This window comes from Panthera uncia, assembly GCF_023721935.1.
Source record: "Panthera uncia isolate 11264 chromosome A1 unlocalized genomic scaffold, Puncia_PCG_1.0 HiC_scaffold_16, whole genome shotgun sequence".
Lineage (NCBI taxonomy): Eukaryota > Metazoa > Chordata > Mammalia > Carnivora > Felidae > Panthera > Panthera uncia.
In genome coordinates this window covers 16,347,421-16,364,968 of record NW_026057576.1, presented here as the reverse complement: position 1 = coordinate 16,364,968, position 17,548 = coordinate 16,347,421, and the positions used below count along the sequence as shown (strand labels likewise).

Below are 17,548 nucleotides of genomic sequence, written 5' to 3'. Positions count from 1 at the left end.
TCAGTCTTTTAACCCAGAGATTTCCACACAGGTCTCCATTTCAGGTACTCAGTAGATTGTATCTTCAGAGAAAATTTAAGAGTTTTCTGACTGACAAAATAAAGTAGGCTGGCAGTTAAAAAGAAAGTCACGTCTGGCTTCTGACAGGATTTCAGCTTTAGAAGACTCTCTCCAACCTCTGAATAAATGCCAGCCCTCCAAAAGCCATTCAACCTTTTTCTTTCTTTCTTTCATTTTCTTTTTCTTTTTTTTTTTTTTTTTCTTTTTTTTCCTTTCCTGACTGCACGGAGACAAGCTAGCAATTAGAACGATGGCAAGGGGGAGGGAATAGGTCAAATTACACATGAAAGCAGTGAGGTTCACTTTTACCAACATCAGCCAAAGGTGGGCACTGACAAAAAAGCATAATCTAATAGAAATTAAGAGGAGTGATTTAAGACACGATTCGCCAAAGAGTGGGGATAGGTCTGGTGGGTTTTATGTAACAAATGTGGAGGCGCACAGCCAAGTGAAAACTGTTGGCTGATAAAAATTCTAACACTTGAACAATCAAGTGTAACATGGGGAACAAATTAATCCCAAATGGTCTGATTCTTAAACTCTTTGTTTAAAGGACACTTTGAAAGACATTTAAAAGACTTTAAAAAGTAATGAATTAATTCAAGAAAAATGAGATGAGCAATATTGATTCTAAAGAACAGAATTACAGTAAGAGAAAGAACATGCTGATAATTCATATGAGCTTACGTAGTTCATTTACTTGAAATGATATAGCTTCCCTTATTAGTTTTTGGCTTCCCTCTCCCATCAGCATACGTGAGAATATTTAACTATTAGTCTAGAACATTCTCCCCCATAGAAAGTCCACACACTGAATTTAAAACTTCCTTTATAAGGTATTTTGTCATTAAAAACCCAACAGCGACGAGACAAACAAGTCGACAGCTCTCACCATCTCCGGGGTCGACAATCTCCACCGTGGTCACTGCAGGGAATTCCAGAGCAGCCAGCACAGGCTCTGAGAGAACCACCTGGAAGGTCTCCGACTGCTCGTGTTCTCCATCGCTCATGATCCGCACTCTCCAGGTGGCCCTGGTCTGGCCTGGGTTGAACTGCACTTGTTTCTGTGCTTTGCCCTTGAAGTCTTTGTCTTTTTCTGCAGTCCCATCTCTTGTGCCGATACCTTCACAAAAACATGGTATCATTTTCTTAGCTTCATTTTAAATTGGATTATTGAAGTTTGCCTTGTCGTTAACCTTTTGTGTGTTATTTATTCTGCCTGCCACTACGTCCAGCTTTGATTCCATGAGGTGGACGATTGGGGTACAGGTGCCACAGTAAAAGGGTTCTACTGTAGGTATTGGGGGTTCATGATTCTGTTCTATTCTTACCTCACGATGGTTTTGCTATATATTCTTTGAACTGTGTTTGTGTTAGAACTTCTTGTAAAGCAAGGCTCAGTAAATTAATATTCATGTTGCAAATATTCTTATTCCTACAGTTCATTCAGTCTTAAAAGCTCTTCACTTTTTTAATTTTTTTTAATGTTTGTTTATTTTTTAGAGAGAGACAGACAGACAGAGCATGAGTGGGGGAGAGGCAGAAAGAGAGAGGGAGACACAGAATCCGAAGCAGGCTCTAGACTCTGAGCTGTCCGCACAGAGCCCGATGCGGGGCTCGAACTCATGAACTGCAAGATCGTGGCCTGAACCAAAGTCAGATGCTTAACCTACTGAGGCACCCAGGTGCCCCAAAAAACTCTTCACTTTTACTTTTACATGTGTTATACTGCATGTGCCATATGATAAAAACATAAGAAAAATTCTCTAACTAGAAAATAAGGAACTCTGTGAGTCAAGAATTCTTTGATAATCAAAGTTGTAAATGGCCAATAATAAAAAAAATTACAATATTCTCTCCACATTTACTGGGACTAAGATCCTTAAAAGAATATAATAAGAATATAATTCAGTGATTGTCAATATGACCACATCCAGGTTTGTGTGTGTGTGTGTGTGTGTGTGTGTGTGTGTGTAACACTTCAGAATTCCATGAAACCATGTGAACAGAATTGGAGAGCTAAATATATGTGATTGCTATGAGCAGTATGTTGGGCTCACTCTGATGGTTCAACTCAAGGTCAATTGCAGTTAGCTGGGAAGGCTGAAGGACCTCTGAGTCTCTCACTACATTACAAGAGGATCTTCACCATCATGATACCATGTTCTCAAGTCACACGTTATCTATAAACAGTCAACAGTTAACAAATCCAATGTCATCGAAAAATTATAAATTGTAGTTCGTACTTGTTCCACTTTGTACTTGTACTAGTATATCCTTAAGTGCTGAATCAAAACCTCTTAATGAGCCATGTTAATAGAATAATTTTCAGATAGGGGTATCTGGGTAGCTCAGTCAGTTAAGCGTCTGACTTTGGCTCAGGTCATGATCTCATGGTTGTGAGTTTGAGCCTCGTGTTGGTCTCTGCACCAATAGCTTGGAGTCTGGAGTCGCTTTCAGATTCTGTGTCTCCTTCTCTCTCTGTTTCTCCCCTGCCCCCTGTTCATGCTCTCTCTCTCTCTCTCTCTCTCTCAAAAAAACATTAGAAAGAATAATTTTCAAGTAAATTTCTTTAAATACTGGCATTTTGAGAAAAATTTGTAGGAAAGACAGCTTTAAAGGGGGGGAAATAAAATCTTGTGACTATTAGAATTAAGCCTGAAAATAAAGTGTTTGTAGCATTTCTTATTTAATTGAAAAAATTACCTTATTTTTAAATAATGGTGCTTACGTCAGATGAATCTGAATATTTTCATCTGACTGTTAGTTTCATCTTAAAATGACAACGAAAATAAATATTTCATTAAAATATTTTTGTCTTGGGGCCCCTGGGTAGCTCAGTCGATTAAGCGTCTGACTTTAGTTCAGGTCATGATCTCACGGTTCCTGGGTTTGAGCCCTGCATCGGGCTCTGTGCTGACAGTTCAGAGCCTGGAGCCTGCTTCAGATTCTGTGTCTCCCTCTCTCTGCCCCTCCCCTGCTTTGTTTCTCTCTGTCTCTCAAAGATAAATAAATATTAAAAAATTTTTTTAATAAAATATTTTTGTCTTATAGCTCTCAGAAGCAACTGAGATAAAAATATCTCATTTTTTTTCAATAGTAGGTAAAACATGATTTTTTAATATCAGGAGGAAAAAGGGCACAGAACCAGGCATTCCAGCACTACGTATCCTGTTGAATGTTGCAGACTTCCCGTTAGCTCTTTGGTTCCTAATGCACACAGACAGGTTGTCAACACCTCTTGGGTCCACCATGATTCACTGCCGAGGTAATGGATGATGAGAGGAATCATTCTCTATGAGGTTCCAGCACACATGCTGCTCATTGACCCATCTATCCACAGTGGCATGGGCCAGCAGAAGAATTTGCTATTTGCTCTCTGATAACCACTTTTGTTTTGTTTCACCAACAATGCATTATTTTCTTAGAGATTCAAAAGGCAGTTTAAAAATAAAAAGGAATGAGTATAGGGCCGCTCAGTCAGTTAAGCGTCCAACTCTTAACCAGAGTCTTAACCAGAGTCTTAACCAGACTCTTGATTTCAGCTCAGGTCATGATCTCACTGTTCGTGGGTTCAAGCCCCGCATCGACCTCCGCACTGATAGTGTGGAGCCTGCTTGGGATTCTCTCTCTCCTTCTCTCTCTGTCCCTCTCCCATGTGCACTCTCTCTCTCAAAAGTAAATAAAAGAATATTTAAAAAAAGGAATGAGTATAATACAAGGAATGTCCACTAGTTCCAACTAGTCATCCTTACTAAGTGATAATCAAGTTATCCAACCTGATAAAATGTAGACTGTCATACCAAATTTCATGGTTGCTGCTAAAAACACATATAATTTTTTTAGATGGACTTTATAAAGTATTTCTGATTGGATGTAAATTATAAATAGGCAAGATCGTTGATTTGCCAAGCAAAGAGGAATGGATTTCTATTTTGTGAAAAAAGACTTATGCCTCTCAAACATGAGGTAAAATTAAGAAGGACGTGTCATATTTTTAGAGGGTAAAATAAGACTTAGATGGAATACTAAACTTGCTTTGGGTCAAAAATAAAGTTTTCCTTTTTATAATTAACACACAGTACCTACTCTGAGTGTAGTGTTAGTCTATCCTGGTACAGGATACAGTTACCTACTATCCATGGACCAGCAGCATAAACAACATCTGAAAGCTTGTTAGAAATGCAGAATTCCAGGCCTTACCCCAGACCCACTGAATCAGAATCAACATTTTAGCAGGATCCAGGTAAATCTTAGATGCATTAAACCTGAGGGTCGGTGGACACATACTAAATATTTCATACCTCCATAGGGCCCTTTACATAGGTGCCCATTTTTTTTAAAATTAAAGAAAAAAAATTTTTAATGTTTTTATTTTTGAGACAGAGAGAGACAGAGCATGAGCAGGGGAGGGGCAGTGAGAGAGGGAGACACAGAATCTGAAGCAGGCTCCAGGCTCTGAGCCGTCAGCACAGAGCCTGACGCGGGGCTTGAACTCATGGACTGTGAGATCATGACCTGAGCCGAAGTTGGACGCTTAACCGACTGAGCCACCCAGGCCCCCCTAAAAAAATTTTTTTTAATGGTTATTTATTTTTGAGAGAGGGAGAGAGACAGAGTATGAGTGGGGAGGGGCAGAGAGAGAGAGAGGGAGACACAGAATTGAAGCAGGATCCAGGCTCTGAGCTGTCAGCACAGAGCCCGACGCGGAGCTTGAACTCAAGAACCACGAGATCATTACCTGAGCTGAAGTTGGACGCTTAACCGACAGAGCCACCCAGGCGCCCCCTAGGTGCCCATTTTAACAAAGGATGAAGAAATGGTGTGTAGACTGTGGAGGACACAGATTAGTCCAAGCTTTAATCTAACATGGTAGATGAGACAGCAAAGTACACACAACGTTCAAAACATGCTCTTAATTTGAGATACAAATATGCTGCTGGTAAATCATACCTGTTATAAATAACATTATTAGATGGGGCAAAAAATTCTAGAAATCAAAAAGCTTATAAATTGGGCTTAAGTTTATGCTTTTATTTTTTCAAAGAGAACTAATTATTAGACAAACCATATTCCTTTGATTTACTAAGCAAAACCACAATTGCAGCTCTTCCTCTGGTGTGGAAAAATGGCATGGAGGGTAAGCAAGGCACTTTTGGAATGAGAGAACAGATCATATCCTACCTTGGCCACGTAGTGGCCATGGGACCACAGGCAGGTTATGAACTTCCTCTGTTATGGGGGATTTCAGAAGCACCATAGTGTGGTAGTTAAGAAAGTTACCCCTGGGGCCAAATCTCAGCTCTACTCCTTAGTAGCTTTGGGAGGATGACAACCTCTCTGTTTCTTTACCTGCATCATGGGGGATATAATGACACTCCTCTCACACGGTTGACTATGTAAGGTATTGGGAACTGGGGCTGGCACATAAGAAGAACTCAATACATTTTAGCCATCATTATTGTCACTTCATAGTCCAGTATGTAACACAGTGGCCGGCACTGAATAAGCCACTCAAGAAAATGTGAGGTTGAATTAGCGAGTAAAGTAAGCCGTAAGGAGAAAAAGACTAAGGTAACGTACTTAGTGTGCCTAACGAAGTATCTTTTATTTAGGAAATTCACAATAGCTGGTAGCAGTAAGATCTTTGAAATTCCAATACTCTTATGAAATGCAAACACATATTTAATTTGTTAATGGATTATACTGGTTATAAAATTAATAATCATCTCTGAGAAAACACTTATATAAATTTCATGTGATCCATGGCCTCCTAACTATGCTCCTGAACTTAAGTGATAGTCTGCCTCTAGATATCATGCAAACGATCTAATTCTAGAAGCTTGTAAGTGACAGTGGAGGTTTCAGGAAACAGTAACATGAAACACATTCATTGTAGAACTTCTTCCAGGCTTCCCTCCTCTTTAATCTGACTTCCATTCTCCCTCCCAGCTTGAAGTCTATTATCTCTTCAATGATTGATGGGTGTGGGCCACACACAGAAGTCTTTCCAACTTCCTATCTCCCCAGGTTACTAAGTAACGTGTGAGGTTAACCAAGTAGAGCTAAAGAACCTTTGTAGAATGGCTGGTGCTCATCTCCACATGCAGGAAATCATAGTTCGCTGAAAAAATAATGCTAGGAGAAAAAAAGAGCCCTTGTTTGACATTTTAGGATTCGGCTTTAAGAAAGAAAAGGAAGAGAAAAATGCGAAAAGATAGCTTTAAAAAATCTTTCAACCATTAACTTTCCCATTACTTTCAGTGGAAGTGAGTAATTAAACACACCCACCAGGAATTCTGGCAAAATGCAAATAGATGAAGGCATCCTTAAGAATTGCTGAGGTTCTTTGTGTCTCAGTTATTATTTCCCGCATACTTTCAAGCACAAAGTCCAGTTAAGGCTAATCTCTCATGGACAATAAGTAAGACAGGATCAGATTTCTGATCTGCAGAGCACGCGTGTGTGTGCAAAGAAAACATGCTTCCAAAGAGAGAGAGCACCAAGAGCATTCACTAAGCTTTAGAAGGTTAGACAAAGAGAGTGTAAATGGCAGCCAAGAGGAGGCATGTGCAAATCAAGACGGAAGCAGAGCAAAACATGAAAAAAAAAAGGGGGGGGGTGGCGCCTGGGTGGCTCAGTCGTTTGAGCATCTGACTTCGGCTCAGGTCATGATCTCACGGTCCGTGAGTTCGAGCCCCGCGTCGGGCTCTGTGCTGACAGCTGAGCCTGGAGCCTGTTTCGGATTCTGTGTCTCCCTCTCTCTCTGCCCCTCCCCTGCTCATGCTCTCTCTCTCTCTCTCTCTCTCTCTCTCTGTCAAAAATAAATAAACATTAAAAAAAATTTTTTAAAAAGACAGAAGCAGAGCAGCACAAGGTCCGCAGGTGGACCAGCTACCCTGGAGCCAATAACCTGACGGGGTCAGCAGAGAGTGGTGTGAAAATCTCTGTTACATGCTTAAAAAACAAAAAGCACTTAAAAATTTTTTTTAATGTTTATTTATTTTTGAGAGACAGAGAGAGAGAGAGAGAGTATGAGCAGGGGAGGGGCAGAGAGAGGGAGACAGAGGATCCAAAGCGGGCTCTGCGGTGATAGCAGAGAGTTGAATACAGGGCTCACACTCACGGCGCATGAGATCATGACCTGAAGCCAGACACTCAACCGACAAAGCCACCCAGGTGCCCCCAAAACAAAAAGCACTTTAAAAATAAGGAGTAATTAATACCCAGCATCCAAATATCAGGGGGGAGCCTGGTGGGGGCAGATTGTGGCTGTGGCAAAGGTATTGTATGTGGTATGTGTGTGTACGTGTGTGTGTGTGTGTGTGTGTATAGGGATCTACTCTTTAATGCTTTTTGAATTTCATGGGCCAGTAAAATTTCAAGTAATTGTTTTGCAGACAAACACAGGATTAGCAAGCTTTTATTTTTTATTGCCAACATTTTCCTAGATTCCTATCTTAGCTGATATTCTCACTCAGTGAAAGCTCTTTTACCTCATGAAAATTCTATCAGCCTAGATGTTATATGTTAGCTTGAACTGGACTTGTAAAAAGGCTTTAGTCTTTGCTTTTGACTTCCAGTTTTATTTAAAAGAGTAAAGCAGCAGAAAATGATTAGTATTTAACGCTTGAGCATTGGTTCTGAAGAAAAGTCACAATGTGCATCTTTTAAGTAGAGCTTTTATGTAGAGTTGGGGTTCATGGACTTTTTGTGACCTACCAGAGCATTCAAATGCAACAAATAGTAAATTACACGTCAATGTCTAATAGATTACTGAATAGTTTTTCACCCCTTATTATTAAAGTTGCCCTCCTATATGTTTTACACTGGCATTTCTGCAGAGTTTTATATTATGGTTAGATTACACATTCCCCTAAACCTCTTCTAAGGTCTATTGACATTTAAAAAATTTTAACCTATGAGCGATTACCGCCATTTTTATGAAGTTATTTATATCAGAGAAAGATCATATGTAGGTAGAAGGTTTGAAGAGGTATATATACATCCGGTTACACATTTCCTATTTTTATAGCCTTTTGTCTCTATGATTTAGCTTTGACACAAAACTCTGGGCATGTTTCTGAAGCAGTCAAAGAACCTTTAAATGTCAACATCTCCTTAAACTTTAAAACTAGAGCAGTAAACTAAACATATTTTAATCATTGTAAAATTATGGACATTTGCTAGGAACAAAGGGGGATTTTGGAACAGAAATGTCGATTAAACTTACTTATAAATGAAGTCTCTCCCAAGTAACCTCTGCGTTTAAGAACGACATCTAGAAATTTGGAATCCTCATTGATCAGGTAATATTCCTTTTCAAACGAGATCCATGCCCAATTCAGACGAAAATGCTGTTTGGTTAATTTGTTTCCGCCTAGAAAACAAAAATTTAAAGCCCCCAAATTAGTGCTTTCTTGAATGAATGGCCCTAAAATTTCCAGAGTATTTGGATGATACAACATTAAGAATCATTATAGCCACTTGGTTTGACATGCAACTCCATAATACATACCTGGAGGACAGCTTACTGTTCAGCGATTGTTGTACAGAAATTCGATAGCTGACATCCTTAACAAAATCCCTTGATCTTTAGAAGGCAAAGTGGGTAATGGGGAAGAACCACACAACTACTAGCAGCAATTTTCTTTAAACGGACAACTATCCAAGTTGCAGGACGACCCACGTTCCACAAGGTGCCGCTGGAGAGCAAGTTTTCTTCTATAAAGAAGGCTTCAAGGCTCATTTGGATGTTAAAAACACACATAAACTTCACAAATACCTTTCTCTGGTTCACCGAGCAATTGGATGGAAGGCTTTAATTATAACCACTTAAGAAAAAACAAATATCCCTTCTCCGCCTCCCTTCCCCACTATACTCCACTCCATTCTTTAGAGCAAACAGACAGCTCTTTTCATTGATTCCATTCTGTTCTCAAGATAAGGCTCTCTCCTCCCACCTCCCCACCAAAATGGAGCTGGCTGCCTATCAGGAGAAAACAAACTGTGTGTGATCTCTCTAATGTGAAAGCTGCTAGGCAAGGAAAATGAAAGGAGAAATGGTTATCAGCTGATCACTCTGCAGTATCCTTCCATTTCCTTTGATCTACACCAATTATTTCAGAGTAAAGTGAAGTTTATAAACAAAGGCATTGGTAATTTCTTTTAAGTCTTTCTGGAAGAGGGTGGAAAAAAGCCCAAGTAACAAACACAGCTAGAGGCACCATTTTAATTCTAATTTCTTCTTTTCTGAGTTCACGTAGAGAGAGCTACTCTAGAGAAGGAGAAACGAAACAGGAAAACATCATGATTTCAATAGACGGAGGGCAAAAAATCTGCACAAGGAGAAACATAGTGACTGAACAAGCACGTGAAAAAATGTCCATCTCTGCCAGAAATTTTTAAGAAGAAAAGTTGCAGTGACTTTGAGTTATCAACCAACATGTACCGAAGATGAAAGAGAAAATACCCAGTGCAGCAGAGATTATATAGGGAAATTGGTTTTGCTGTTTATTGCTGTTTGAATTGTAAATTAGCACGAGCCTTTCAGGCAGCTACATGGCAAAATGCAGGCAAGAGACAAAAAGATGTTCGGTTCGTACCGTTTGATCTTGTAAGTCCTTCTGTGAATTTCTGCTTCAAGAGAAGCAAAAAGATATTTGTAAGGAATCCTTCATTTCAATATTTTCTATAATAGGCACCCAAACCAAAACAACTTTTGAGTTTTTGGGGTGCATCAAATCAATGAGATACTATTGGGCCATTGAACAATAAATGTGACATTCTTAGTGGAAAACTTAAAACACCTAAAGACAGAAACACAAGGCGTTGAAGCTGTGAATGTCGTAGCTACGTAAAATGAGGCATCACAGATGTGGACCTCCTTCGTGTGTTACATGGACGGGACTATGGACCTTTCCATGTTTTGGTTAATTTTTACAAATATAAATAGATCAGAGGGCAGGAAGTTCATCCATTTTGTCCTTAGGAACGTATTATGCCTACCATCTCCTCCACACGGTGCTGTCTTCGCGAGGAGGGCCCATGGCTGGGCCTGAAGTGTAAGGCCTACTTCGTTTTTCATCTGCTGTCTGACTTTCAACAAATTTCTTCCCTAGACCTCTGTTTCCTCATGTGGAGAGTCAAGGGAAGGTAATATTAATTAACGCCTGCGTCCGGCGTGAGAACGAAGGGCGATGACCCACGCAGGCGCGCGGCACGCTGTGACGCATCGATTGCATCATTCCACAAAAGTTAGAAGTTAGCTCTCTGGTCTCCCCCCCCCCCCCCCCCCCCCACCGCGCATGCTCACATCCAGCCCACGCGCCCCCTGCCGGACTCCCGGTAATCCGCCCGAAGTCCCCTTGCGCCTGGCTCCCCTCTGCCTGGTTCCCGCCAGCTGCCGCAGGCGTCAAGGCAGGCAGGCCTTCCTTGCGGATTTCCAGTTTGGCCTTGACCTACCCTGTCTTATCCCTGATGCACTCGCTCACTCCCAGATCCAGCCAAGAGCCCGCTGCCCCATGGATTTGCCAGCCTCAGCCACTCCTCCTGTCCCCTCTGTCCTCTGGCCTAAAATGATGGCCCATCATTCTTCTGCTCACATTTTCCACTCCTCGCAGGCTCCCTTAACCACCTCCTTCATGAAGCCTCTCCGGCGCCGACTCCAGCCTCTGATCTGGGTGTGATTCACTCACAGATTCCTCTGCGGTTTTGCACGTTAGCAGACATCCCCTCATCTTGCTTAATTGTACAAATTTAATAATTGTACTACATTATACTGATTTTTGTCGGGGAGTCAGAGTGGCCATTCATTCTTTTACTATTGCCAACCCTTGGTTTTATTGCCTTTAAAGATATTTAAAGATTTTTTAAGCTCTTGCGTTTGTGTTCTGTTACTTGGAACATTTCTCATAGAATGTAACAGATAAGACTAGAATAACATTTGATCACTTGCACTAACACATAAAACATTTCTGATCTTTCAACTAATTATTACAGGACAACATCTTTGTGCCACACTTCTCTCTTCCTTCTCATTTACATTGTGGCTCCATCACGGGCCAGATTTTATTCAAACTTCTTGTACTTCTTGTCAGGCTCTACCAAGCCAATCCTTCTTCATCCTAACACCTCCAGCCTTCTATACAGAAACATCCAGGCACACTCAACTTCTCAGCATTTTCTGAACAAAGCGGGGGGGGGGGGTGCAGAGAGGGAGACACAGAATCTGAAGCAGGCTCCAGGCTCTGAGCTGTCAACACAGAGCTCGACGCAGGGCTCAGACTCACAAACTGTGAGATCATGATCTGAGCCGAAGTTGGACGCTTAACCGACTGAGCCACCCAGGAGCCCCAAACCCACAAAACCTTGAGATTGTGACCTGAGTGGAAACCAAGAGTCTGACACTTAACCAACTGAGCCACTTGGGTGCCCCACAGTAATTGTAATTATTTATCTGCATGCCTGTGTGTGTTTCTTCTAACTGTCTGACCTCCTCGGGACAGGTGCTGGTGAAATTCATCCTAGTCTCCAAGTTCCAAGTAGTGTCTGCAACACAATGAGGATTGAAGAAATCTGTGTCATAAGTATGATTTTTAGGACTAGAGTGGCTAATTTGTGACTCCTGCTTGTTTTATTCCTTTTTTGTTCATAACAGTTTTCAGCTTACACAAAGCACATACTTCAGTTTTGACTTGTGACTAATAACACCTGACCTCTTTAGTAACTCTTGTGCTCAACAAATGAATTTTAGTTGACAGTTCTGAATATTTTATTCCTATCTCTTTCCCCTATATCCAAGAAGACATCACTAAACACAGTTTCTCTATTTCTCTAAATTTTTTGACACTTTTTAGCTAATTGTGAGATCTGATTCTAATCCTCTCCTTAAATATTCCAGAAAACATCACACTTCTAAATATTACATGTTTTAAGAATACTGAGTCAAGGAGGCCTTCCCTTCACACTCTGTATAAAACAGTGAGCCCTAGTGCAAACCGCAGCATGCTCTAGGCCCTTTATTCTGATTAATTTTTCTCCACAGTGCTTTCCATAACCTCATATCCTATATATGTCTACTTTTGTGTCTGTTCACTTGGTCTGTCCCGATTGCAACACATGATCCAGCCCATTTTGCTTAACTGTTACAGGAACACCTACTAAATGAATTAAGACACTCTAACGTCTCCGTTGAAAGAAATTCAGTAGCGCTTCACTTCTCAGGCAATATCAATGTCCTGCATAAATGTAACATAACTCTTTCAGTACCGAGTCTTTTTCTTATATTACAAAAAAAGGAATTGTTTTTAATAACGCCCTTTCTAAAATGTTCTGCATACTTCTATTCTTAAACACTGTGTAAAGGTGTTTAAATGATTACCCATGAATGTGAATCGCTGGGATTTGTATTTATCTCAATGACACCTCCAGGGGTTATTGATGACTCCAGGCCCGTTTAACCCTTCCATTGCATTATGAAATAGCTTGGACGGTCTTAGGAATAGGTAACTTCATCTCTCCTTACAAATTTATAAAACTCATTATTGGGTTGGTGCTTATGTTCCGGAAAGATGAAGGTGCCAGGTTACTGGTTAATCAAGGGTTTCAGGTGACACACAGCTGAACAAGTTTGCCAGGATTTCATATGTCTGCGGCTTTGAGATTTTGTTTGAAATAAAATTCAGAAACAGTACCGAGAAACTTGGCTTTGTGAGACAGTGACATGCTCTAAGGTAATTGTTTTAGATGCTTAGCTTTCACTCTAAATCTGGGCTTTCTAAGTAGGTATCTTGCTAGAGAATAGGAAGTTAAGTGTATAAAGCTTAATGCTGAATAAATTAAATGCTACATAACCTCTGATTTTTGTACATATGAATCCTACTGCATTTTGGAATTTGTAAAATCTTAGGCACTACTCATGCAGGAGAGGTACAGGGATCTGAGGAACTAAGCTGCCGTTTACTGTAATTCTTTTTATTAAAACTGACCTTGCACAATTGAACTCTGTATTTCATCTAAAGAATGAAAAGACCCAACATATATTCATTCATCACCTGCCACATAAACTCCTCTAGCACCTTACTCTATGGGAAATAAGTGTTAATACTTTTAATACCAATAGCTGCAGCTTACTGAATGTGAAATTAACTTAAACTGACAATTTTTCACTTCAATTTCACTTATTACTTATTTTACGATTTAATTTTACTTTTATTTCTGATTTTAATTTATTATTTTGCTACTTATTTCAGTTCCTAAAACAGACTCTGTCATCTGTGATGCACAAAGAATGAGTCTCAGCGTGTCACTGGAGACAAGCTAAAGTCCCTAACTGTGTCATAAATCCATACAACAGGTGCCTGCCAGCTGATAACCACACTCCCATAGGCTTTGTCCCCAAACCCTGACACTAAAGCCATTAAGGGTTTGATGAAAAGACCTCTTTTGAACTTTTCCAGCTGGTCTTTAGGGTTCTTCATTTTCTTTTTCAATGGGAACACAAGAGGTTTTTTTTTTTGTTTTTTGTTTTTTTTTTTTTTAGAATAACAAAGAATTGCAACCTTCAATTAGCCCTCCCTAAGAACATAGAGCTGCCTGGTTTTTCTAAAGACAAAGTATACATCTTCAATATAAAACTATTCACACCTCTGACTTGTCTTGATCAGGGTAATTTCTAGGTGCCCATTTAGCTTTGATTTTTTTTTTCAAACATATCTTAACAAATATTTTCCTTGGACAAAAGTTAGTTACTGATAGAACCTAATTCTATTGGTTAGATTTTTCTAGCTTGTTAAAATTTCATTTGCCCTCAGTAAGGTTCAGACTGAAAGCTGAACTGAAAATCACATCCATTTTTAAAAGTTGGATATTGTCCTTTAAAGCAGCAATAGAAATAGACATTTATATTAGAAAAGAGTAAGGCAACAATATTACCTAATTTACTACGAAAATTAGATAATTTGGTTTTTCAGCAGTCTTGTTCTTTTAGAAGGCAAGAACAGTGGTTAACAACCAATGCAGCTGCCATCAACATCTATGTTATTAATTGTAGTGAAAATCAAAAACTAAGACTGAAATAAGGCATTTATTGTGTTTCATTTCTGTGCTAGGATGATCTTTTAAGCTTTACTTTGCCTTAGAATCTTCCATACGAGAAACTTTGAGAGCTTCCGGAGCCTTGTCCTCCAGCCTTTAGTCAGGTGGATTTCACGGTTTACTGCAAACCCTGGAGGTAAAGCTGCAGTCAACTTGGCTTTGAAACATACCCTCCCCAGTCCCCCAGGAGCTGATATTCAAGTATGGGAGATGGCATAAATACATAGATAAGTGTATATGCTGAAGATTGATAAATGCTGTGGGAGAGGCACTGATAATGAGCTGTGGGAGATCACAGAGAGAAGGACTGCTTTCACCTGAGGGCATCAAAGACAAGCTCATAAAAGAAATAGTGTTTAAATGGGGCCTTAAGTACAGGGTGGTATTTGGACATTCACAGAGATTGGGGGAAGGTGTTCCTGGAAGATTAAGTCTAAGAATGGAGATAAGAAATCCAGTGAGAAGGAAACTTCAGGGAATTCAGTTTGGTAGGAGTTAGGGACATTTACTAAATACTCACTTCCTTGCCTTCTTGTATAAGTGATTGGATAGTAAAGAAAAAGAGGAAGTGATCTCGATGCTTTAAAATCTGCCCCAAGGGTGTAATCCTGCCTCGAGGCAATCCTGCCTGACTCGGCCACCCCAGGGATGAAGAATCTGGACCTTAAAGGCAGCTGTGCCTTAGTATGACTCATGGAGCTCCTGAAAAACTGAGAGACAGACCCAGAAAAATGGTCAATAGATTTTTATACTTTTGTCGACTATTTAATAATTCCAATGGTTGTTTTTGTCCGATAGTGACTTTTGATCATTGATATATCATTTTCTTCCTTCCATCTGTACAGCCACCCCCCCCCCCACATGCCACCGCATTCCCACTGCCTTAGACGTTCTGAAAAAGAGGCAGCACAGGACAAAGTATCAGGTTCACAAATACAGAGACTATATAGAGAAACGTACAGAAAGAGAGGTAGTGCGCCAAAGACCCAAAGGTGGAGAGAAACAGACACAGCACGTATTGACCTCTATTGGATATGCACAGTCATATATGGTGGTCTCTTAGGCTATTCTCAGGCAAGGCACCTATAAGTTCATCTTTCATAACCAAAACCTAAATGCAGCCCAGATATCTTGGTAACTGTCACATCAACTACAGGGAATCAGATCACAATTCACTTTACCACATGTAGTTTTGTTCCTTAGAAACGTGATTTCATGGAGTACATACCCATGATGGGTATACGATGCGTACATATACCCATGATGGGTATATGTGTACATGAGATTCCAAAGAGCTGAATTCCTACCCATGTACTCTACCAGAGGTTGATATACAGTTGATGCCCATTCATTACTCCTGGATTCTGTATTCACAAATTGGTCAACTCACTAAAACTAATTTGTGACCCCAAAATCAGCACTTGCCAGGCTTTTTGCTCGTTCTGGACACTTGCCGAGTGGCTTGGAAGAATCTGCATCACCAGATTCTCTGCCTTCTTGTTTCATACTGTAAACCAGTGTCCTTTTCACAGCCTACTTAGTGCCGCCCCTTCCGCATTTTTGTGCTTTGTGTTGGTAATTTCACTGATTAAAATATCACACAATCATAGCGCCACAGTGCAGCTCAGTGTTCCTGAGCAAAGAAAGCTGTGATGCCCTACGGAAAAAATACACGTGTTAGGTAAGCTTGTTCACATATAAGTTATAGAGCTGTTAGCTGTGAGCTTACTGTTAATCAATCTACAGCATGTACCAAATAAGGTATCTTTAAACAGAAACACACACCTAACAAGGTCACGTATCGATTGGATAATAAAACGTCGCGACCAGAGGCTCACAGGGAACCTTACTCTGTGTTTCTCCTGGGAGCTATCACTCAGCATTGGCAGTGATTTTACAGAGTATGACTACCGCAAATAACAGAAATCAGTTGTATTGCCTCAAAACAAGCTACAATAAGTCATCCTTCTGGGACAAGATAAAACGGAGCATAAGGATTGGAAAAGTGTTCCGCCTCCACACACATCTCACCTCCCTTTAGCCAACCCTTTCCCTGGCACGTGATCAGGAGCGTGAATGGAAAAGAGCCATCAGTGCATTGTCGGGTGGGCAACCTGGCCATCTGGCCCCAGTAGCACTAATAGCAGTAAAGGGTAAAGGGGATACCGGCTCCTGCGTGGCTATCCTGCCACAATCAGCATGGACAGCAAGAATTCATAGGCTAATTTTTTTAAGTAGGCTCATGCTCAACGTGGGGCTCTAACTCACAGCCCGGAGATCAAGAGTCTCACGCTCTACCGACTGAGCCAGCCAGAGGCCCTGATAATTTTTAACCTAGAGGAAAATAATACACATGGGATGAGTTCTGATGCACAATAACTCCTAATCCTGCTAGATTCTTATTATCTTAGACTCATTTGTCCTGGGGATATCAGTTCTAGCACAGCCCCCATCTGGGATTCATGCCTATTTATGCTTGTTTGGGGAACAGGAGTAACAGACCTCATGCAGGGTGATTTTTTTGGGCTATAAGGAGCCACTGGAGAGAGAACTCATTGTAATAGAGGTGGATGTGTCAGGCACAATGTTGTAGACTCTGTACAAAGTCTTAAATATCAGAGCAAAGGAGAGATTCAGAGCACAGTGTAAGGGTGTTTGTTACTCATCTCTAATTCATGCCCGGGCTCCCAGATGAATGTTTGGTTCCCGGGAAAAGAGAAAACCGTAAGCGGAAATTGAAAGAGTTACCTGATCATCCCCATTCGTACCAGGTTCCAAGCAGCACTCTTTTGGATATCCTGGTCATTGGATACACGACATGGGGAAAAGTTCACCACGGAGCTCTGGCGCCCACTCCTGGTGGTTCCTGGGGCCATAGGCAGGTCCCAGCTTGGGGCGGCTGGACCTAGGGACTGGGATTGCAGGCAGAGCTATGGCAACATCGTGGGACTGAGCTTCTCGTGAACACCGACCCTTGAGCAGAAGCATGGGCTTGAGCGACCAGCATTGGCACAACACTGACCAGTCATAGGAGATCCTGGCCAAAAACAACTGGAACTCACGCCAGCACAGGTATAAGTGGGCTGAATGTCAGCTCTGCACTGGAGACCCTGAAATTACATGGAGAATCGGGCTGGACACAATGGGGCCAAGAAGTCAAGGTAATTTTGGTAATACACACATTATCTCAACGCATGTCACAATAACCCTGCCTATTAGGCATTTCTACATTCTATGGAGGAAGAAAATACCGTCAGGCTAAATTATATGTTTTAACTTGCCAAGTGTGTCATAGATCTAGGATCCACATCCAGCCTGCTGGTATTTTGTACTTCCTCTGAGGAATCAGATTACTTCATTTGGGTCTGCATTCTATTTACAGATGACTCGA

The 17,548-nt window shown here is 40.8% G+C and overlaps 1 protein-coding gene across 1 annotated transcript in view; it reads right to left on the bottom strand.

Moving 5' to 3' along the window:
• FREM2 (FRAS1 related extracellular matrix 2) overlaps positions 1 to 17,548 on the bottom strand; it is a 165,110-nt gene that overhangs the window by 83,718 nt on the left and 63,844 nt on the right. Inside the window, exons 3-4 of the mRNA XM_049647421.1 lie at positions 8,294 to 8,440; positions 953 to 1,183 (exon numbers count right to left, since the gene is read on the bottom strand). Of these exons, the coding sequence (XP_049503378.1) occupies positions 953 to 1,183; positions 8,294 to 8,440 (378 nt within the window). The remainder of the gene's footprint in view (positions 1 to 952; positions 1,184 to 8,293; positions 8,441 to 17,548) is intronic.